This window comes from Aphelocoma coerulescens, chromosome 14, assembly GCF_041296385.1.
Source record: "Aphelocoma coerulescens isolate FSJ_1873_10779 chromosome 14, UR_Acoe_1.0, whole genome shotgun sequence".
Classification (NCBI taxonomy): domain Eukaryota; kingdom Metazoa; phylum Chordata; class Aves; order Passeriformes; family Corvidae; genus Aphelocoma; species Aphelocoma coerulescens.
The window spans coordinates 12,762,994-12,786,662 of NC_091028.1; the positions used below are offsets into that span (position 1 = coordinate 12,762,994).

At 44.1% G+C, this 23,669-nt stretch overlaps 1 protein-coding gene across 17 annotated transcripts in view; it reads left to right on the top strand.

Annotated features, from left to right (window-relative positions):
- The window catches only part of MAD1L1 (mitotic arrest deficient 1 like 1), a 349,002-nt gene that overhangs the window by 212,979 nt on the left and 112,354 nt on the right, over window positions 1-23,669 (top strand). For 16 of the 17 annotated variants that reach the window (XR_011155161.1, XM_069029432.1, XM_069029437.1 and 13 more), the window contains one exon: window positions 13,021-13,228. Coding sequence is in view for 16 of the 17 variants with exons in the window: in XM_069029432.1 (XP_068885533.1) it covers window positions 13,021-13,228 (208 nt within the window). In the remaining variant the exon portion in view is untranslated. Of the gene's footprint in view, window positions 1-13,020; window positions 13,229-13,748; window positions 14,019-23,669 lie in introns of those variants that run through there. The other variant, XM_069029444.1, reaches the window with a different exon arrangement.

The following is a 23,669-nucleotide window of genomic DNA, read 5'->3' on the forward strand; positions in this document are numbered from 1 at the left end:
AAAGTGGAGGAGGAGTGATTGAGTGGGCTGGAATAATGAAAAAGGATATTTCCTCTCAAGTGAAATGTAAGCATTGTTGAGCTCTGTTAAGCAAGATGATGGCAGAGATTTGTACTCCTTTCACAGTGATTACAGAAAATAATATTTTTTTCTGAAATCACTGACATCAAATGTGCTTTTCCCTTATCACCCCTCTTGATCTTTTTTTCCTCCACTGTTGACCTGCTGGAGGATAAAAATGTCTAAATTTATGCAACTGAGATTTTTATCGTTGTTCTTGAGGCCACATTTTGCTTGTTCAGTCAGATGAATTCCAAGGTGCTTGCCTACTACTCAGTCTCAGTTTCAGGCAGAAAATCCCTGATTTCTGTCAGTATATTCCATACCAAAGGCAATTTTGGGGTTCTGCTCATGAAAATAACTCAGAATAAATGCCTTTAGCTCCCTTGGAGGCCCTATGTACCGCCAAAGAGTGCAGCTGAAGTAGCAGTAATTTTAAGGTATTAAAACTGCATTAAAAACAAAACAGTAACTGAAATGTGGAAAAGGAGCAGGTAATTGCTACAAGGAAAGAAAATTGCATTCTCCCTAGCAAACGTGGTCTCACCCCTGAAAGTCAGAGTGATTGTGTGCTTAAAGATGCCATCTGAAAATCTGTGGTTAGAGAAGTACAGGAAGGCTCTCTTTCAGGTTTGCTCAGATGAACTTGAGAAGATGCCTTCTCAACTGCAGCCTGGCTGTGTTTCCACGTTATGCATATGTTGTCTAATTAAAACTTAATGGGAAAGAAGTAACTACTGCAGTGCAGGAGCATGTTGTGGTAGCTGTAGTGTGAGGCTGAGCTGTCCTCTCCTCCCTGGATTGTTACATGAAGGCTGGAGAACTGGGTTCTCACTGAGAAACACCAGAAAAGTAGAATTTCCCCTCATTCACCATTTTCTTTCATAAAAAATGCCGTGATATATGTTGGCAATGAGGAAAGTGATGATAAAAATCAAAGCCTGAGTTTTACGCAGCAGGAAGTACTGTGTTTTGAAGGAGGTTTTGTAGGGTCTTAACAGTTTAGAGATTGACCTGGCAGTCATAATTCTGGAAAAACCTGGCAGTAAAATTTAAAATCATTGCCCCTTCTCGTCTCTGTGCAAAATGTGCTGGTTGCTCTCCAGTCCATTAGTGCAGTGACGTAAAACTAGTGAAATAAAATCAAACTGGAGACAGGACAGTTGTATTTCAGACCATTAAGTCATGCACTGTTGTTTGGACAGTTTTGTGTCTACCAAATATATTTCAAGGTAGATTCAAATTGGGTTTGGCTCAACTTTGCAGCAGTCTAAGCCTGAATAAGGAAAATGTGTTGTTGGGGATGAAGTGATGTAAGTCAGGTTTAGCATGTTTGACAGAGACATTTTGCTAATGGGTTGGTGATCCCAGTGTGACTTTTTAAAGCATGTTCCCATATCTTTGGTTCAAATTGCATTTACTTGAAAAGATGTGAATAGTAATTGAAGCTTTGCAGGCAACCAAGAAGTATTTTCCCCCAGGGAAAGCCAAGAAGGTATATTTAAGCAGATGGTTGTGCTGATGGAAGTCCCCGTGTGAACAGTCTCACCCAGCACAGGGGGTATGAAATGTTGGGGGATGTAGTTTATGTCACCTACAGAGATGCAGCTGAAATTGTGAAACCTGTTCTCTTGCCAGAGGTGTTTTTCTCTTTGTCATAGGAGTAGAAGGGTTTAAACTGAAATTTTGCTCCATTGCCAAGGCTCGGGTGGATTCCTTGTGCCATCTGCGGATGGCTGCTCCCTTCTGCTTCATCTTACCCTGTGATGTTACAGCTTGAAATTCCCCTTCACAGCCCAGGAATTTATTCCTGTGTGGAGACTTTCTGGGTCTCGTCAGTACAATGGGTAAAGCAAACCCAAATTACCAGTTCTTGCTTTCTCAGGCCATATGTAACTAGTGAGGGTATTGATTTCGTTTTGATGTGATGCAGTTTATAAATATGCATGAGGATTTAGGGTTATTTAACTGTGCTTTTTAATTCTCCTTGCATTGCTGACTCTTGTAGTCGAAGGTTTCTTTGTATGCACAGCAACCTCTTCCATGACAGCCCTGTTCTGACTGCCTGGGACATCTCTAATGTTTGTTAATCCCAAGTCTGTAGAAACTTTTAATATTCAAGGAATAAAAGGAGACAAAGCGATGCCCTTCTGCATAGGGACCAAGGGAGCTGGGTGAGGAAACCTGGAGCTAAAACATAGTCATCACAAGGTGGGGAGAAGGAAGGAGATGGAGGAGACCTTTTTCATGCTCCTGGACAAGGGGAAAAGAGCTCTTTTCATCAGGGATCCTACAACTTGCTTAAATGAAAAAAAAAATTAACCTGATCAAATGGTGAAAAGGGAGGGAAAACCAAACATTTGTCTATTTGCCCTGAGGAGATAGAAGAGAATGTACCCTCTGAATCGATATTTGGATGTTTTTAGACACTCAGGTCTCTTACTTGAGCAAACAGAGGAGGGTTCTGCCTGCTCAACACATCTAAGGGAGCCTGCAGTGGCTCCTGATGGTGACTAATGTAGGTAACTACGTGGGTAAAAGGATGGTATGTACAGGGATACATCTTTTTCTGAGATGTTGGAAGCTTTCTCACTTTTCCCTCTTCCCAATTATCCATTACTAGAGGAATTTCCTCCTGTACCTGATTGGACACTGAGGTGATATTGGGGAAGATGAGCTCTCCGCAGGGGCAAGACAACCACCACATCGCTGTGAAGTGACAGTGACAAAAAGAATAAAACTTGGCAGTTCTGCTGGAGCTGCTCTTCCCCTGGGTGTGTTGCAGGGACATGTTTTGTTTTCCTCCTTTTCCTGTCTGCCTGGCCACAGCAGAAGGCGCGTGGGAGGCGATAACCCCTCACAGGGAGAGGCTGCACTGGAGCTTGTTTAACCTGCAACACATTTGCTGTAAATCCCACTCAGGCACTGCCCAGCTGCTCGAGGTGACTGTCAGAAACAAGTCCTCCAAAGCACTCGTGTCTGTCACAGCTTCTGTGTGATGGGAAAGGGAACTTGACTCGCTCTTTGAGTGGAAATGCCTCCAGCTCGAGGCAGGAATCTGTTAATGATGATGGGTTAGCTCAGGGGTGCAGCCAAGGCTGAGAGGGTGCTCATTCATTCACTCAGACACAGTGGGTTTGCTTTGGACCCTGCCAGGTTGGAATTCAGTGTGCAAGGACATATAATAGTACTTTTATATGCATTAAATTACAGGATCAAAATGTCCTGGTGCACTTAAAGCCTTTAGGAGATTCAGCATTGCTGCTAAGGCTGTTGTGGTTGACCTCAGCATCCAGTCTGTGCCGTGTGTTTGCTGTAACAGTACACAATGTGATTGGCAGCTCTTCTTGTCACTTGTTTTTCAGGCTTTTATATGCTCAGATGAACTTTGATGCTTCCATGTAGGCTTTTACATAATTTTAAATTATGCATCTTTCTTTTTATATCAGATAGTATCTAAAAAAATACCCGTAGATGTTTTGCTTTTTGCTAATGAGATCCATTAACTGGAAAATCCTATTACATTGCAGTTTCACCCTGCTTTATAAAGTCTTGAAAGCAGGACCTCTGCTGTCGTACTTCATTCTGAGTCTTCCCTTCCTGTCTGGATACTGAGGGTCCTGGTCTAGCACAGCCAATTTGCATTGCTTCTCTCCTCTGGGATCTCCCCTTGAAATCCCATCTGAATTCATTCCAAAGTAAAGCTTTAGCAGGAAATACAGAATTTGGAGGCATCAAAGCAAGATTTATAGAGCATTGTCAGGAGGGGAAAGCTTTGAGTGGCTGAATATCTGGATTGGAGTGAATACTACAAAAAAACCTCACTTCAAGTATCTCCTGTCTTTCTGGTCTACTGAACAGTGACTGTATGTGCACATTGCAGAATGAAAAAGAGAGCAGCAAAGAAATAGTTAAATTTTTTGACAAACTGTGTGTTCTTCTCTTGAAAACTTAGATTTAGTCTGACACCTCTTGACAATATTCTCAACCAAAGTTACTTCATTTGTATGGGAAAGTTGATAGAATGTTTTTTTGAAATTCAGATCTGTGGGAGCCAGCATTTCTCACCATATAAAGTTAAGACTTATCTCTGAAAAAGAATGTTTATAACTCACACTATAAGCTCTTTGGGGCTGTTTTCAGAACCTATGTGCTTTTTATTTTCAGTGTCTTTATCAGAGGTTTTTGAACCAGCACAGGTCTCCTCTGCATGCTTCTAGACTGTAAATAATAGCAACTTTTTATGGACTTTGTTCTCAGGAAAGACAGGAATCCTTGACTTGAAAAAACAAGTGTAGAAACCCTGGAATTCAAGTCTCTAGGTGGTAACAAACCATCCTAGAGCAGCCTATGATTTTCTTCCATTTCAGTAAAAAGAAGAGCAGCAATTGAAAAGGACAGTGAACATTTGGATGCATTTTTTCTTTTAGATTATCCCAGCTTCATGCCATTCCATGTCTCTCTGTCCTGACTCTTAACCTTCTTGTCACGTTTGTTTGCATCCCAGACCTCATCTGACTGCCTCACTCAATGCAAATTACAGTCTTGCATTCTCTGGGGAACAACACGTTTGAAAGAGGTATAGAAAACAGATCTCCTTTTAAAACTGTACCTGAAGGGCTTCAGCACCGCTGCTAAGACATTTGATTTTATTACTCCTATTGTAGCAGTGTCCAGAATGTGTTACATGCTGTACCTGAAGATATGGTCTGGTGTTAGAACAGCGTGATTAGGGTGATTAGAGCTTTTTTGTCTGTGATACAGCCTAACTCCAGCCACCTCCCTGTCTCATTGCTAATTTGCTGTAGATGCTGCGGTGAAAGAGGCCATAGGGAGGAATATCAATGAGTATGGATAGTGTGGAGGATCTGCTTAGGAAGGAAGAGGAAAAACCCCTGTAGAAGCCTTTGTGGGGGGAGCAGGTGATGCAGGTGTTGCAGGTGGCATTGCTGATGGAGTGGGGAAGGTGATGTGGGATTACTGATTGCTCCTGAGGGCAAGGATGTGGAATCTGTGCTGGTGGAGGAGTTACTGGGGATGAAGAGGCATAACTCAGGCTAACACAGAGTGTCTTCAGTGTTCTGGAGATGACTGATGTGGGTGTTCAGGAGGCCAGAGGTGAAAGGTTGCCTGAATCAAGGTGTATGGACGAGAGGTCCCATCACCTGGGCAAGGGGAAAGATCTTCCTCTTTTGCAGAAGAAGTAGCAGGTGTTGTCCTAAGAACTGGCTAAGAGAAGGATGGAAAGGTTGCCCAAGTGAATTTCTGCTGCCAGGTTTCAGCGTTGTGTGTGTGCAGATGTACACAAAAAAAGATGGAGAGAGAAAAAAGGTAGAGAAGCGGCATGAGACCTGGTGGGAACAAATGAGCCTTTTCCCAACATCCAGCACCTTCTGTTTTTCTTTTTTCCCCCCCCAACTGTTTCTGATGTCAAGCATGCACATACTGGCAAAGCTACGAGGAGCAGGTGGTGATTGTTGCTTATTTGCTAGCTTGCTTTGTCTCATCTTTGCAATCCATTTTTGTTAATACAACTCTTGTTCCACAGGCTTTAAAGATCCCTTGGTGTGGTTATCTTGTGTGACAGAGGGAGCTGGGGCGGGTGAGTGTGCTGTGCTTTGTGCACTGGGTACAGAGGGAATTCTTTGGGATGCAGTTTACTTTGGGTATTACTCTAATCACTTTAACAAGCCTGAGCAAAGAAACAAAAAGAACAAACCCAAGAAACCGAATTTCCATTAAAATGGCATTTCCTGAGGTAGGATTAAGCTTTCTGAGGCTGCCTTGTACTGGGTACAGAAATGCCTCCAATAGGCTTTTGTATGAGAGATTTGAGTAACCAATTTTTTTTTTTTTTTTTTTTTTAGAGCTGTTAGAGTTAAAATAAAATTTAGGTAGATCAGGAGAAGCTGCTCACCTGAATAGCCAGGCAGACTCTAGTTAATAAGCTACTGTAGCAAGAGCTGTAGTTGTTGGGGACCTTGCACATGCCTTTCAGGTGATAAATTCCAATTTTGCCTTCCCGCTGTTTTTTTTGTTCTCCATCTTTGAGTGAAATTTCCAACGGGTATTGATGCAGGACTAACAGCAGACAATTCTTGACATAAATGCTGAGCCATTAACTGTAAGCTGGAGATAAACATGTTCAAAGACGACTTCTAATGATATGTGACTTCTCTGATTTCATAACGCAGTGGAAGCAATGGGGTGTTCATTAGCTGTGTGCAAAGCCCGTGTGGCTGTGTTTACCCACAAATACCACGTTTGCAGGGAAGCCAAACAGTCATTCCAGAAACCCCAAGCCTTGGGAAAGGCGTGCTTGAGCTGTGTAAAGGATCCCTGGTCAGGAGGAGGCACTGAATCCCAGGAATAAACCTGCAGGTCCCCAAAAGCAGTGTCAACTCTTCTAGCATCAGAAACCTGGATTTTGCAAGAGTTCAGTAGCTGGAGCCTGACACAGTGAAAGACCAGCCAGAAACCTTGAGTAACATTTTGTCACATTTTGTCCTATCTTTGGAGGATTCAGGATGTGCCACCTCTGTTTTAGTCCAGGATTTACCTAAGTGTACCACCAGGCTGTGCCAGCAGTGAGGTAGCATCCTCTGCTCAAGAGTTCAGAAGTTCAGTTTTGGACACTGACCACCTGCATATACCTGATGATCTGCTGTGTGTTAGTGTTTACAATTTAAGCTACTCTTTTGCCTACAAGACACAGTAAATGGAAGCAAGAGCATTCCCCATTTAATATAAACCAGCTGCCAGTTGGATGCTTTTCAAGCACATCCCTTCCATCATCCCCCCATCTGATGCTTTATGTTTTATATCTGTACATAAGAAACTTTCCCATCTGTCTCCTACAGCTAGATGCAGTCTTTATTTTGAATATTTTTCCAAGGTAACTACTGACCCATTTAAAGCTGATACAATCTACTAAGCTCCTTAAATCATTTCTATTTAAGTTCTCCAGTACTGAATAACGTGTCCTAGTCCAGAAACCTTGGAGATTTCTCTCTTAAGAAGTTGGCATGGGAAGAAATTCCTTAGCTCAGGAGGCAGCAGTGTTTGGGTGGCTCTCACCGTGCGTGAGAGTCACGTCAGGAGGAAATGGTCCTTTCCTTGAAGAGCTTCCAATTGCCAGCCTTTTCTCAGCAGGGCCAAGCACAAGCTGTTGTATTGCCAGCCAGCAGCGATTAAGCTCAGCTGTCCATATGCTCCACCAGAATTTATTGTGCTGCTCAGAAATCACAGTCTTTTAAGGCTGATGGATACCAAGACTATGAAAAAATGAGGTACTTAAGTGCGTGTCAGCCCCATCTATGGGTTTTGATGATTTTGCTTGCCAAAGCATTAAACAGAAGGAGCCTGTGAGGATGTGAAGTCAGCTGAAAATCCTTTACAGTGCCTGCTGACATTGTATCCTGACAGTGACGGCCTTTTTGGGATGTACGGACTTCTTTAATTTCATTAGTGATGTTAGGTAAATATATTCACACTAATGGAGACTATTCCCTTTGCTACCAGCTCTACCTTCTGATCAGAAATACCTGCAGCAGATGAATAGACCTTAAGTGGAGTTGTTAAGCACTGAACGTTTCTTCAAATGTAAAGTGGTCCACATGGTTTTAAGTACTTTATTCTTACCTGAGTGCCTGTGAAAGTGAGTGGAGTAGAGAGAAAAGCTTTTATAGCTCCTGGAGAAAGACATCGCTGAATTGGGACTGTGCAGTTTTCAAACAACCAGGAGGAGAGATGCCAAAAGAAGTTCATCCCTTTTCAAGGTGCTGTCACTGGCAGCTTTCATTGTTCTTCTAAACAACTCCTCTTCTAAAGGAAAAGTTTCTGTTTTTCAGAGATTAAAGCAGTCCTGTCTTCATTCATTGCTTTGGCACTTGACTGATTCTTCCCTAATGGGCAGATTACTTAGGAAGTTTTTGAGCTGTAATTTCAACACGTAGACCAACATGCTGACTGTTTGACAATAATATAGTTTTGAAAAATGACACAAAGTATCAGCACAATTATCTCCCCGGGGTGGTTTTTTTTCAAGCTGGAAGATGGAAGTGAGCAGGGAGGCAGCAGCATCTGACTTGAGCTTGTACCTCGGTTCTAGATGACAAATTGGCTCTGTTGCAAATTCTTTTTTCCATAGTCTTTTGTCAGAAAGTTTACTGATACCCAGTCTTACTAAATAGTTCTGCCAGAGTGTGCTTGGAACATGTTGCATTAAGCCAATATTTGTGTGTGGCATCTGCAGTGTCTGTCTCAAAGAGTGACTGCACAGTTGGGACAGCAACAATGGGGTGGTCCATGAGAGAGTTTTCCTTGTGCATACCCCGAGGCATGTGTCTGGAAGACTGAGGATATTGCATCAAAACAACATTATTTCACCAATTGTGAAGCGTATTTACACGTGGAATCAACAAATCATCTCTATAAAGTCTCCAGTGCCCTTCTGAGAGCCAAAAAAAATATAAAAGGATTTTCTGCCTTAAGCACCAAATCAGCTGGTTAACATCTTGCTTTCCAGGAATGAGTCATTCACTTTTTTAAGTGCCAACCAGGCTTGGTTGCATTCAATCAAGGTATGTATTGCTTCCCCCTAAATTGAAGCTCTGTGTGCATTTTTCTGACAGATCTGAATTACTCGTTCAATGTTACTCCTCAAGAGAAGAATCAATGAACGCCAGCAGCTCTCTCTAGTCCAAGTCATTTGCTCTTCAGAATCTCTACAATTTTTGGTTTTTAAGGTATTGGGGAAAACAGGGGTAAAGAGAGGATGCTGCTGAGAAACTGGCAGTAATGTGTTATCTTTGCTCTCTGAGGCACTGGCCATGATGTGCTGATGAGCAAAACAAGCTACCAAGTTACTGCTGAATGAGCCAGGGAAGGGATGGCTTTCCAACAGAGCTCTGTAGGTCACACATCGATTGCATCCCCCAAATGTCCCATATTTCCATATAAAGGCACCGTGAGCTTAAGTGGATTTGGTCAAACCTCACATTCAGGCCAAGTTTCCAAACCTGCAGCACAATTTTCACACTTCTTGGAGAAACTAGGGATACATTACTGTTTGTTACAAGATGCTTTTTAACTCTGCTAAGCAATACTTCCTTGCATGTGTTGGTTCAGCACAGAAGCAGCATCTGGAGCTGTGCCTGGGCAGCTGTTTGGGGAGTCCCAGCTCCTGTTCAAGGAACGTGGCTGTGTCTTCTGTGCCCACCTTTCAAATGCCACTGTTTGGTCTTCCTCTTCAATCACCCAAGATTAGAAATTATTTTCTAAATGGGCAAATCTGTTTTAAGTCTTCTCTCCCAGTGCCTGAAACACCGTTTTCCAGGCTTCTGCTGCACAACCAAAAGGACAAAATTATGATCAGTAAGACTGATTTATTGTAGGTGGAACTGCAGTTGACAGAGGAAAAACAGCAATTTACATTTTCCAGAGCTAAAGGGATTCCAGGAGGATGTTGTTTGCTTTCCTCAGTCCCTGATTTCCTACCAGCATTAGGGTTTCATGTCTTTCAAATGCTACTGAGATTTTAATGCTGCTTTGCTGTCTGTTATATTTAGCAGTTTCCAGCCATGGCTCTTCATAGAGCCAAGCCTAAACCACTCATTTTCACAACACAAAGTCACCCCCAACCTTCAGAAATTTGGAAAAACACTCCAAATGATCCAAGTTGCGATACTGGTTTGACTTTCTGTATTACCTACACGAGACCCAGCCCTTTCATCAGGCACTGCCTCTGGTCTGCACCGTTTCCATGGAAAGCTTCCTGCATTTATTTGAAATTCCAGAGAGTGCCAATAAATTTCCTGGAGACTTAAGCAATGCTCTGCTTGGTACGACTGTGAGGTGGCAGCATGGTCTGGTGGTGAGGGGGGGCAGCTCTGAAGATGTGTTTTCTTTTCTGCCATGGTACTGCTGAGGAATCTGGAACTGGAGACTGCATCTTTCCATGCCTGCACTCCCCTCACATGCTGCATCTTCAGGCTTTGCTGTCTGCTTTTTGGGCTTTAGGTGGTAGCTCCCTATGGGGTTTGTACAGGACCTGGCATGCTGGGATCCCTGTCTCACTTGGTTTCTTTTAGGCATGGCTGTAATACAAACCAGCTGCACTAATATTTTAGCTGTAGGGAGAAATGTACTGGTTTGATGTGTGCTGTGTAGAAGAAAGAGAAAGCTACTGCCCCTAGCCCAAAAATGTGAGTAGCATAGCAAATATGTTAGTGATCTCCCAGAAATGTTAAATGAGAGGGATTCTGCCACTGCCTTCGTCGCACTGTGGGCTTTTAAGAGATTCTCTTGTCTGGGTGAAGCTTCAGACTGATGTGCTGAGGAGAGCTGGTGAACCCTGAAAATAAGGCTGAGTCCTGGTGATGAGTTTTAGAGCATGGTTTTTCAAGGGGGGCATGTTATGAAAGGAGAGGATAAATAGTCTGAAAGATCTGTAAGAGCCAAAGCACTGCAGCTGCATGGCAGAGCTTTATAGAAAGGCCAGATAGGTGACAGAAAAGAGTAAATAACCTGCAGAATAAACAGTCTGGTGCAGCGTGGGTTACAGCAGCTCCAGCAGGGAGGTAGCAGCAGTCTCCAGGTGTGTATGGCTTTCCTCACACAGGGATCCTACTGCTGTGTCTGCAGCAATGGTGATCCCTGCACTGGAGCTGGAATAGTGCTGGCAGCCAGGATGGGGAGCTGCGAGCTCTGCCTGACCTTGGCAAGGGAGACAGGGCCAGAGCCCTTCCCAGCTGGTCAGGAGCACCAGCAGCTGCCCAGGGAGAACTGGGATGCACAGCTGACACATCTTTGCCAGCCAGAGTAAAACCTGTTACGAGCTTTGGAGTTGAATCTCTTGCTTTGAAAAAAAAAACCAAACAAACACGAGAGTGAGGAGTGCCCTGACCTGTCTGGAGGAGCCCTGAAGTGCAAATAGCACGAGAAGGTAAAGAGCTGGCTACAGAACAGGTTTGTAAATGCCAGTGTGTGCTGGGGAGAATATATCTAATGAGCTGGGGCTGCAGCTGTTTCGTTCTTCCTCTTGTTTGACATCTCAAAGATGTTGCTTGTGTCCTTCGACTCTCACCCGAATTTCTCTTGGTCAAGGCTGTTGGTGGGATTATTTCTTCTTTTGGTCCCAATTGCCTCATTGGCAATTAGGGGAGGTTTGTCTCAGCCACGCCACAGAAATGGGATCACAAAGCCCTGTTGCTGAGGGGCTGCAGGACAGTGCTGCCCTCCCAGGTGTTCCCGAGGTCACTGAAGTGAGGCTGGGGCAGTAGGAGAACATTCCTCACTCGCTCAGTGCATGGCCAAGGGTTGGGACACCACCTACTCTTGACTGTGGGCAGTGCAAGCAGCTGGGGAGGGTACCTGAGGTTTCCATGCCTGAGTTTTCCCAGCTCTCTGGAGTGAGCTCTTGGACCAGGGCAGACCTCTGGGGGGTTCTCCCACCCCTTCTTGGCCTGGGATATACACATGTGGTCTCCTTTCTCTGTAACTTGCACTTACACTGTGGAATAGTTACTCTCTCCTACCCAGATTCACAGCTGTGGTCAAACTGGTTTCTCAGAGTAGTTACCCCTCTTATTTTTTTTTTTTTTTTTTTCTTCCTCTGGGAAGAAAAGCCCAGAAGAGCATTTTTGACCACAATGATAGAAGCTGCTGTTTTGTGAGAGCCCACAAATTTGTCCATGCTCTCCAGCACTCTTCCAGCAACCAGAGATGCAGGAAGATGCTTGCATATCCTGCCCTGGCAAAGCCCAGTTATGGAGCTGTTGTCCTTGAATTTGTCAAACCCATTTTGGAAGCAGTTTTGTGTCTGCTGCCAGGCTCTGGGGCAGTGAGTTTCAGCAGTTCACTGCCTGATGAGGAGCTTCACAGTATGTCAATAGAGTGTGTTTTCAATAAAAGATGTTTGGGAGAGGGATCTTCTGGATTCTCTTACCAGCAATGACCAGCAATGCAGGATGAGGTCGCTCAGTCTCTGCTCTGGTTTACATGGGAAAAACTCACATAAAGTTCTAGCACGTCTTTAATGAAAATGAAATGATAAAATTGGGATAATACCTACCTCATGCTGCTCTTGAGGGTTAATTAATGTTTACAAAATCACTTTAGGCCCTGAGATTTAATTGAAGGAAAAATATTACCATATAAAATATATTTTTATGCAGGCACTGCTATAGGGTTTCAGCTGGGCAGAGTGCCGTGGCAGCCAGCGTTAGCACATGTTTTACGACATTTATGGTTGTGAGGCTTCCTGTAGTTTATATAAAAATTGTCTCTCTGAAATCACAAATGAAACATCAGTGTTTTCCTCTCGCTTTGAAAGAATATTAATTTACCATCTTAGGGCTTGACTGACTATTTAAACTGCTGTAGATACAACTTCCTTTGAGAAAAAAAGAATGGAATATCTGTTCTCTTGCTTGGGATGAGCTGATACGACTTGCTAGAGACTCCACCTTTGGATGCCATGGATGTTGCTGGCTCAGATGAGCAATAAATCAGGCTGGCACTGGGTGTCCTGAAGTAGTTTAAGGGTGTATTTGGGTGTTCATTATAATCTCCTGCTATCAAGAGATTTTAAATACAGCTATAAAACTTCATTTCTGGAGTTAAATTTAAGTGTGGAAAAAATTAAGTATGGAAGTATCAGCCAGGGAGCAAGTTCTGTTAAGTGGGGTGTTTCTGTGATTTTGTTTCTGGATTTTTATTTTTGTTTGTTGTTTCTTTGCCTTGTTTCAGGTTTTTTTTTAAAAGATGGAGTAGCAAGAGAAGGAGAAACAACACTGGGTTTGGCTGCCTTCAGCTGTTGTTCTAAAACCTTGTCACTGCATAAATGTCACCTTTTTTTCTGCTGTAACATCTTTTGATTTCACAGAGTGGTACAGGTTGGGTGGGCTTAGGGGTTGGATTAGTTACTCAATGTGCTTCTGGTTTTTTTCTGCCACCCAGGGCGACTACGACCCCAGCAGAACCAAAGTTCTCCATTTCAGCATGAACCCAATGAGTTTGGCCAAGCAGCAGCGCAAGGAGGAGCAGCAGCAGCTGCAGGAGGAGTGTGAAAGGCTGCGGGAGCTCGTGAGGGTGCTTGAAGGAGGCGGCTCCATCTCTGGGAATCTGGAAGGAGTTGGGGGTTTTCAGTCCCCACAAGAAATTGCAGGTAGGCTGCTGGCTCCTGGTCCTGGGGATGCATTTATTCATCCGTGTTGCCAGAGGAACTGACTGCAGAAGCAGATGGAGGCATTGCAGACAGTGTGCTTGATGGAGTGGTTGTATGGAAAATGAACAAAGCTGGGTTGATGCAGGAGAGAGTGAATGTGTGGTGGCAATCCTGTGGCTGTATGGTAGAGGGTGGGTGGTAAGGCTAAATAATAATAATTCATATCATTTTCTCATGATAAATGAAATACCAATACAACAGCCTTCATAGGCTGGTGCTGCCGACAGAGTGAAAGGAAATATTTCCTTCCTTTCAGGGCTGGTTTAGCCCTTGAGGTAGTACAGACAGCAGGAAATAACTTTCGTAGCTGCAGGGAAGCAAGTGGTTGAAATCTTTTCAGACCTGGCTTAAAACAAATTAATATTGTTTATCAGTGTATATGTGCCCCATTAATCACAGCTACATTCAATACTCCGTGAAAGCAGAGTACATCTTTCACTGAGCTAAATACATTTCACAGACGCTGTGGCACTCCTGTACAGTCTGTCTTCCCTTCACATACCTGAGTGAGACGACTTTTTAGCACAGTAACCCCAAAAATCAACACCTCCAGACATACTCTCAGACTCTGAAAATCAAGGTAAGGATATCAATAGCCTGACCCATCGCCTGCAACACTGCGAGGAATCGGGCAGAATTGAGTTTAGCTGAAGAGCCCAGGAGAGCTCACTGCTGTAACTCTGTCATGCCCTCAAAACAATTTGTTAGAGAAGAGAAAAATAAAAGAGAACTGAAGGTCCGTGTGGAGCTAACCTGGTGTGTTCCAACTGCACGTACATGGTCAGTGTCTGGAGGTCAGGATCCTCCCTCAGATGAGGCTGAGAGAACAGAGCTTTTCCCAAAGGTAACGAGTGCTGGAAACTTCAGACCCACAAAAGGGCAGAGCCCTGGTTTAAAGAAAATGCACAGAAGAAACCATCTTTCTTTGTTATGAAACCGAAATTCTCGGGAAGTAGCTTGTCTGTTTTCCCATCGCTCAAGCAATGGCACTTTATTACTGCTGGGAATGTGTTTGTTCCAGCATCTCATAGTGGATTATGGTACTATATAGCCCTAAAAATATGATGGTGAGAAGTGCAGATGGGGTGGTTTATAAAGTGAAGAGCTCACTGGATGTCACAAGTAAGTGACAGTTCTGTCACTGCTGTTAGTGGGTGCTCTAACAGATGCACAAGCATGAAACACTTGGCAAACATTTAAAAAGACCATTATCTGTAGGAGCTTCCAGTCTCAGACCCCCACTGAGCAGTTCTTGGGGCTAGTTCTTGCATTGCAATTTGAATTCAAAATGCACCAGGTTCTAGGGGTTGAAATTGCAGTGCCCTTGTCTGTCCTCCTGTCCCTGAGTACCAGGCACATCTGATGCTGCAGGTCCAGGGGGCTGACAGGGCCCTGCGAGCCCGGGGAGGGCAGGGGCAGAGAGGCTGCAGAGGTGAGGTCAGCCCTGTGTCTCTGTCACTGATGAATGAACCTCTGGGGTATCATCTGTGGTAATTAGACCATCTCTTCTGGGGGAATGTGTTCCTCACGTGTGCCTCCTGTGATGTGTTAGTCAGAATTACATTCTGCTGCCTTTCCATGCAGTTGCTTTTAGCTGTTTGTGAGGTGCCTCTGTGCTGGGATGTTACCAGGTTTGTCGTTAGCTCAGAAGGGATGCATTTTTAAAGTTGTTTTCTCTTCTGCCTTTGATTCCAACAGGAAAACAAACAGCTCAGGGGGTTTCAGGGTGTTTCCAGCCTCATGTATGTGATGCTTTTTTTTTTTTTTTTTTCCTTTTACCCCAGTCCCAGGCTACATCATTCTGACTTCTGGTGACCAGCTCAGGTGGAAGAGAGAATCAGGTGCAGAACTTAGAAGGGTGGGAAGTACTTCATTGTTGTTTAGCACCACAGTCACAGGAGGGCCCTTTGGATTCTCAGAGTGCCTATAAGTGCATCTGGAAGTGGTTCTTGTAAACAAAATGGGGAAAAGCTGTTGTTGAAGGATGGAGCAGCCCTGTGGATGACTCTCTTTGAGAACAGGGTGAAGGTATAGGATGCCAGGCTATATGGAAAGATCTTGGGCATTCTTTCTTGTATTTCACGTGCTTGTATGCATCACTGTCATGCACAGGGCAAATTGCCATAAGTACACCTAAACTCTCATTTCTGCTGTGAGAGCATTCAGCAGCATGGTCAGAGCATGGGGACTGCAAATATTGGGATGTGAAGAGATGCTGAGGGTGTTACAGTGCTGACCACAAGGTTACTGGGTTATTCTGAGCTGGCTTTAAATTAGCCAGGTGAATGCCAGATTTGGTCTCCTTGCTGGAGCAGGGAGAGCTCCTGGTGGGTTTGGGGGCAGCTGATCAAGTGTGCTGTGCAAGCTGCATCCATTTCTGCATTGACTCCATCCTGCATCTGCAGTATGGATACAGCAGCTGTTCAGCAGTGGCTTAACAACATGGATTCGTGTGGCCAGAAACCTCACACTGTCTCCCTCTGGGTAAGACATGGAAGATCCAGCTTTTGCTGTTTTCTTAGCTCTGCCCACAGGAACAGCTGCCACATGCCTTCTGCTTCAGTGTATTTTCAAGGTGTGACGTGGGGAGCGTGTGGCAGAAGCTCCCTCTGCTCTGTTTGTCACTGTGCAATTGGCTACCCCAGGAGGGAGGTTTGTTGTGCATGATGAGGGAGTGGATTTCAGTGAGTTTTGTGAAGCTGTTTCTGTACAAAAATAACAAGAATTGGAGTTCTTCTTGCACCCCTTTCTGCCAGCTGCAGTCCCCATCTGTCTGTTTATCCAGCTCATTCGTGTGACACACACAAGAGGCAAATTCAGTTCTCTGAGCTTTTGAGGTGGGAGGTCCCTGGTGTCAGAGTAGAATGGGATGAAGAGAGAGCAAGGACAGAGTAGGAAGAGTGTGGATAAGAGCTGGGAGGACAACAAAGGTCATGTGTAAGTTTGCATTTTGCCTTTAGACAGAGGTAAATGTAAGATTTTATTGTCGTGTTTTGCCATATAACCTGACTGGATGGTTGGTGAGGAGGGATTTGGGTGGCCTCCAGCCAGCCAGGTTTGCTGCGTTCAGCAAGCTCATGTGATATGCAACAGCTATGCTTATGGTTCACAGAATTATAATTATACCAACCAAAAAAAGGCATTAAGGACAATGATGTTGATGATTTTGATAATAATGTGTTGGCCATTGTTAAATCCCTTCACTGGATTGGAGTGCAGCACATTCTTTCTGATCATATTTCCGACTCCTGCGTAGGTAATAAGAAAATTATTACTGTGGACGTTAAAGCTCATTAAATGTGACTCTATTAAAAATCAAGGTTATGCTGGACTTTAAATCTCTTTGAGCATAACCGCTGGAGGCTGCAGCACAGCCTGGCAACTTGCCACGTGGTTCAGTGGTCCTTTCCTCTCGTTGATGCCGTAATAGCCTCTGTTCAGACAGGGACCGATGGAGAGCTGTAACAACATCCCGTCCTTTTCCAAAATACAGATTGGCAGTGCAGGCTCGTGGGCTGTTAACGGGGGGCAGGGCCGTGGGCTGGACCTCTGTGGGTGTTGTGTTCCTCTGCTGGGTTGTGTAAGGGCAGGGAGCACCAAGGTCAGACAGCCATCTGGGGAGGGGCTCTGAGTCCTCCTGCCTGGGAAACAGGGAGCACAGATTGTGACAGCTTTGGAAAGGTGGTGCAGGGCATTGCTGCACAGATTTGAAATCTGTTCCAGTTCTGCATTTCCCTTTCCCGTGCTCTTCACACCTTCCCCCCACTGCCCCTTCTGTGTTTCAGTCCACATCTTTTTTTCTTCCATCTCCATAACTTTTCCTACTTTTTCCCGTTTATCTCCAGGCCATTTCTGTTTAGATCTTCTTTTTTTTGCCTTGTGGGGTCCTGGTGGATATCTTGAATTCTGGCACTGCTAGAGATGGATTTGGGTCTTCATTGCAAGCGAATATGTAGGTGGCAGCTAATGGGAAGCTGACAGAAGTAATGACTTGTAGCAAAGCACAGGTGAAAATGAGAGACAATGCTTCACGTACTCCTTATCTCCATTTGTGTTATTATCTTAAAGGTAGTGTATCTGAAGGTAGGAATGGATGATCTGTGGAAGCTGGTTCCTGACTAAAAGAATGCAGTAATTCAAATTTTCCATGAGCTCTCACGATTTATGGCTATCCTGTAGTTACACTGGAGTGTTCCCTTCTTCATGCAGCTTCTCCCTGTGAGAAAGAGGAAAAGTGCTTTTAATATTCTTTCTGGTGAGAGAGAGGCTGGCACCCCTACCAGGAAGGAAGATGGGGAAATCAACTCTGATTTCAACCATCTGTGGAGAATGTTGGAACTATTTTCCGGACCATAATCCCACCAAAAAGGAAAGCTGTTCATCCATCTCAATGGTTTCAGTGTCCTTTTCCCCTTGTTAGGGAAAAAGTAGGAAAAGGGGGTCCTTGGTGAAGGACTGGGGAATCTCACTCTGAGGCAGGTGTTTGGCCCTTGCAGAGATGCTACACCTGGCGTTCAGCAGGGGCTGTCCCCAGCATCACAGCCATGCCAGGGCCTTGTAAAAGGTATTTAATTGAATTTAAATTGGGTAATGAATTAATATTAAAATAATCTAATCTTGTTGAAGTGACAAGCCAGAGACGGTAAAATTTGTCACTGTCCCAGTGTGCTTGTGCTTCTGATGAATGTGTTTCTGAGTACAGAAGGTGACAAAAAAGGAGCAGATGGAATTTAGAAGTTGCCGTTCTCCATCCACAGTTGGCTGAGCTGTTGGTGCTTGGAAGCCTTGGTGCTTCCTGCCATCTGTGTAGGGAATCCACACATGATGAGGGCTGCACCTGTGAATGAGACCCGAGTCCACCTGATGGAGGATTCCTCCATGACCTCAGTTGCTGGTGGGGGCTGGAAGTGCAGCCTCCATTCCTCACTTTGTGCCAGTGGCTCCCAGCATCTCACTGGTCAAATGGGGTTGTGCCAGGTGAGTGCACAGAGGGCAGCTCTCCTTCAGTCTCATCCTGCCTCTTTCTGAAGCACAGGAAGGATTTGTTAGGTGACCCTTCTCTCACTTTGTTTAACCTGCCAGTTCTCCTTCACTTGTACTGAAGGAATTGCCTTCATTCCAAAGAGACACAAGGGTCCAGGGCATTTGCTGCCTTAAATGTTAAGGGACTTCAGTTAAAAGCAGCATGTTAGCCTTTGTGCCCTGCCTGTATCTCAGTAAATTGCTTTCTGCATATCCCAATTTCATCTGAAGTTAATAAAGAGCTTGACTTTGCCTCTGGTGCTTTGCCATGCGCTGATGAAGGTCTGTCCTCTTTCACTCCAGAGATGGCCACGTATCCTTGATAGGGGGGAAGAAATCATCCCCTACTGCTACCTGCATCCGAGATGTTGCATAGCATCAGTGTGCAAACCACAAATGATACAGAAAGCAGCACAAGGGATGAGTGTTATTAGCAGCAGTCCTGACCCACTGGGAGCTGCCTTCCCTCCTGTGCTGACTCCATAGCCTCCGTGGGGCACTCCCTCCAGCTCTCAGCTCACTATTATTGTTTTTATGGTGCTACTTTCTCTTCTGCAAGACATTTAGACCAGTCTGGGACCTGAATAGTATATTAAGAGTGGGAATAAGCTGATAGTTTAAATAGAGCTTACTTGGATTTCCTTCCTTATTCTCCATATCCCTTTGTCTCAGCCCAGCACTAGAGATAGCCAGGCGGTGCTGCTAAACATACCTGTTTTCATAAATAACTCTAGCAGAGTTGTGATCTCCTATATTTCATATTGACAGGGTTACAGTGGTTGGGGGAGAGTCCCTAAATGGTGTCAGTGGATTTGGGCAGTGTAGCCGTAAGGGGAAAATACCTTGAAGGTTTTGTGTGTTCTGATTCACCAACAGTGGCTTTGATAGTAAATGTTCTGCACTACTGAAGTCACTGCAGGCACCTATAAAGAACCAGGTGTCCTGGCTTGAATGAAAGTCCAGTATCTCAAGAGGGCTGGAAGGAATGTTCCGCAGTTTAAAAAAAAATTGCTTTAATCGTATCTAGTATTCATCATCCAGAAAGATTCCCAAGGGGTTTTTTTGAGCTAATACAGATATGAAGTCATGCAGCACTGAGGATATTGCAAGCAGTGTGCCCTGCCTGTGGCAAGATGCCATGAGTCTGTTGAACAACCAGAGACTTGCCCCGAGCTCGGTGTAATCTGTGTGCTGCGAGCGGGCCAAAGGTTGCTGACCGAACAAACCCCCAAGGATGCCTGAAGCCTGCAGCTTCTTGTGAAACTGGGATGGGAGGTGCCACCGAGACATTGCTGGAACTTTCAGGCTCTGTCTGCTGTCCAGGGAGCCAGAGGTTTGTAATAAATTCTGTGAAGTAGTTCTGTTGTAGCTAGTGAATGTGTAAAACTCGGTGTCAGTCAAAGGTTACTATCCAGACTATACTTAGCCTTCACAAAGAGCAAAAAAAGCTGCAGGATTTCTTCCTGCCCTCCTTTTCTACCAATTTCACATGTGAAGTTCTCCAAGAACTCAGTATTTCTGTTTTTCTAAGAGACAGCCTGTGAACCCACATAATACTTCCACAGCAAGTCCTACAAGGGCTTTTTTAAAGCATCTTCTACCCTCTTGCTAGGCACTGTGTAGAAATGGATTACAAAATATTTAGTAGAAGTAGCAGCCTTGTTCCAGAAAATAATAAAACCGTTTTTACAAGGATAAAAACAGAAAAATAAGTTGTGAGAGAGAAGGAAATGGAAAAGAAAATAAAAATGTATATGTGATGAGGGACACCAAATTTAAACACAACTGCAACAACATCTGCAATGGTTTCTGTAGCAATATGAGGAAGGGAGGCTCCCAAGGGAAGATTCTCTGGGCTTATTGATCCTGACTTGAATCTGGGTGTAATGGAAATGAGTAGCACTGCAAAAAACATACAGCTGAGGAGAAGGCTGCTGGTTTCCTGGGCAAATGCATTTTCCTTACTCGGTCCTGACACCATAAAGGTGTGGTGTTACACGAGGAGGAAGAAGCTGCCTTTGCTGAGGTAGGTGGGAAGGTTGGAGGTAGCTAATGTCATTATGGATGGGCAGAGAGCAAGGTTAGAGGTGACTTCTGGGAGCAGATAAATCAAGAGAAAATGTGTAGAGAAACCTGGGCTTACAGGGAGTATTCTGTCTCCTTCTGTATGTGGCTGTGAAGGAAAAACTGGTGATAGAAACAGTATTTTTAAGCCTGATTACTTGGGATTCCTGTTCCCAGTCCATCGGTAGCTGAAAGAAATACAAAGTGACCATGTGGAAGAGTTGTTCTCACTACCAGAAGTAACCCCCAGAAGTAGCTGTGCTCCTTAATTTCTACTCAGGGGGTGTTCAGAGCCTTTGCAAGAAGAAAAGTCAATGAGCTGCAGAAGTATCCAAAACCCTTCTCTGTGTTTTAGCTCCTTCCCACCCTCACAATCCTTGTAAAACACCATCAGATTTGTACTGTATAGAAACTGCTGCACAAAAGGTAACACTGTTCGTGGCCACAGTTCTTCTACATCCCTCTGGTTCTTCAATATCCCTCTGTGCTGATGGTTTCTTTGTCAACCAGAGACAAGCCAACAGCCTGTTGAGCTTTATTGTTGGTAAACTTTGGCATTTGTGTTCTCCTGCTTGGATATTTGAGTCGAGCTCTCATTGCTTGGTGTGGCCTCCTTGGTGGCTGTGTGACAGCTGGGATGCTCCTGCTAGGTCTCTCTAGTCCTGAAGGGAAGGAAATGCACTGTTATCTGCAGCTGCCCTTTGGCTCCTGCAGGGCTGTGCTGTGAGCTGCCTCTGACAGCAGTTTGCATCATGGAGCAGCTTTTGATTAGGCCTGATGTGCCACAAGGCCTCTGGATGTACACAATTGAAAATGCTCTTTCATTCATCAGCAGGATTGAGAGGAAAGGCTTGTGCTGATGTCTCAAATTGAGGCCGACACGATTTCCCTGACATCAGAAAAACCAGCCTGCCAGCGTGGCGGAGCGCTCCGGCAGCGGAGAGCCTCAGATCTCTGCTCTGCATCTTGTCAATGTATTGTTTCTCCTGGAAATTAAAGCCTGGTGCCTCTGTGAGCCAGCAGAGTGGTAGAAATCCAGTGGAGGGACTTTGCAAGGGGTGTCAAGGATACTGGGAAGTCTTAAAAAGCCTTGTGCTGGCAAGGGGAACGTCCCCTTGGTTGGGGGTGGGGATGTTTATTGGATTCAGGAAAGATGACAGGAATGGCAAAACACTGAACTTATTTATCCTTTCCCATTCTATACTATTCAAGATGGTTCTCCTGTTGTGATCAGGTCATAATAGGAAAAAAATGACTGATTTTGCAGATTTTCTCTGGAGTACTTGTATCAATTTGCAGGTAAGTATGTGTGGCCAGGAGCTGAAATCTGATGGTCTTCACAGGATAAATCAGGGCTCCTTAACACTGAATCCCAGACGAGGCAGGGGGAATGTGTGGAGACTGAGAAATAAAGTGTCTCCTTGTACCACATTTTAAAGGGGCAACATGCAACTAAAATTTGAAAACCAAAGGATAACTTTTGGCATGGGCTGTTTTTCTGGTTCATCTCCCTGTCTGTGGGAAGCTGTTTTTTTCTGGGAAATACTGTTTTGCAGCTGAATTTCCAGTTTTTCTTTTCACTTATGCTGATTATTTAGGATCTGTAAATGAAGTAAAATAAGGTTCAATATTTCAGAGCGACGGCTGTATTTAAGAAGTTTATATTTGATGAGTAAGTTGATGACATTGCATTATGTGAATTTGATGTGCAAAGTTGTCACTAGAGTGTAAACATAGTGACAGCAGGACCAGCAATTCCCAGCCTAATCAAGTAAGCAGAGTCACACATTCTTTGAGCTATAGCGTAATAGGGACTGATTTACATATTAAAATGAGAGAAGCTACACAGATCCAACAATTAAGTTGATATTTTAATTGCCTAAAAGTCAGGAAATTCAAAGTTATGTTGCCTGCATCAGTTAATTTGTCACCCACATCTATTTGTGGTATTTTCAATGACTTTATTTGGTACAAAGCTAATGTGGATTTAAATACATTTAATGTTAGCTGTGGATGAAAGGAGAACTTTGGATTTACTGAATTAGAAAGCAGACTAAGAGAACTGAGGATTCAATTCTTGGTCTGTTTAAAAGTAGTACCAACAAATTCCAGGTAATTTCTTTCTTAATATTCTAGTAGACACATTGGGAGGGAGGGAGAGGGAGCTATATTTAAGTGCAATGAAAAAAATTCCCATTGATCTCAATAGACCTTGAACTGTATTCTGTAACTTCTTGTTTTCTTTGTAAGGAATAAGCTTTATGTAATTGCAAATTCACACAAATGCACTAGTAGCACTAAGAATTACATCAATATATGGATTCTGTCCTTGATGTTTATGCTGGTTTCACAGGGCGGATCTTGCATTCAGATAAGCTCTCAGTATACAGCTCCCTTATCTCCCCATGCTGATGTTCTGATATATGAATGCTTGTTCCCCGTGCTCACAAAAAGCTATTCACACGCCGAGCCTGACGATTTTTTTATAATCCTTCTTTGAATTAGACTACAAAAAGAACGTGTTTGAAAAGGTTAACTAATGGATACATTTTTCTCCCTGATGAGGAAAAGAAAAATGGTGAAGTGCTGAAAAATGGTCAAGCAGAGTTTTGATCATGTTTTTCTAATCAAATACATTCTAGGTGGTGAACAAGGAGGAAAAATGTTAATCTATAGTGGATTTATTTGGAGTGGAGAACATCTATTTGGAAAGCAATCAGCATACAAAAGCACACACTTGTAATTACTTTGCTGTCTTAATCATGGCACTGACACCAGTACCATGATGTGGTAGCATTGTGATATCCTTTGGAATGTGGTTCTGACAGAAGGATGTCAGCAGGAAGGGAGAAAAACCTGTCTTAGCATCTTCACCCCTATCGACCTGGCTTGCTGACACCCCGGTGTTAGGTCAGTAAGTCGATGCAGTGCTCTCTGTGCTGCTGGCTGTGGTCTGGGCACCTCCTGCTGCTGGTGTGGTTTCGTGCCAGGGAGGCAAAGGCATTGTTAAATCATAGCACGTCCTAAAAGGCAGGAAACTCTTGTCTGCCCATCAGGGATTTCTGAGCATCTGGGAGCAGTCCATTCTTTACAGTAAACTAAAGCTACCTGGTGTGGTTTGTGTGTCACAGCACTGATGCATCTTCCCTCGTTATTGTCGTGTTTCCGTGTTTTCTGCGCTTTAGTGCCAGCTTGTCTGGCATCTCCACTTAGGAGCAAGTCAATCCAGCTTCCATTAGGGAACAGCATATTCATTCTTATATACAACCAGCTCCAGCTCAATGGATGAAAATCA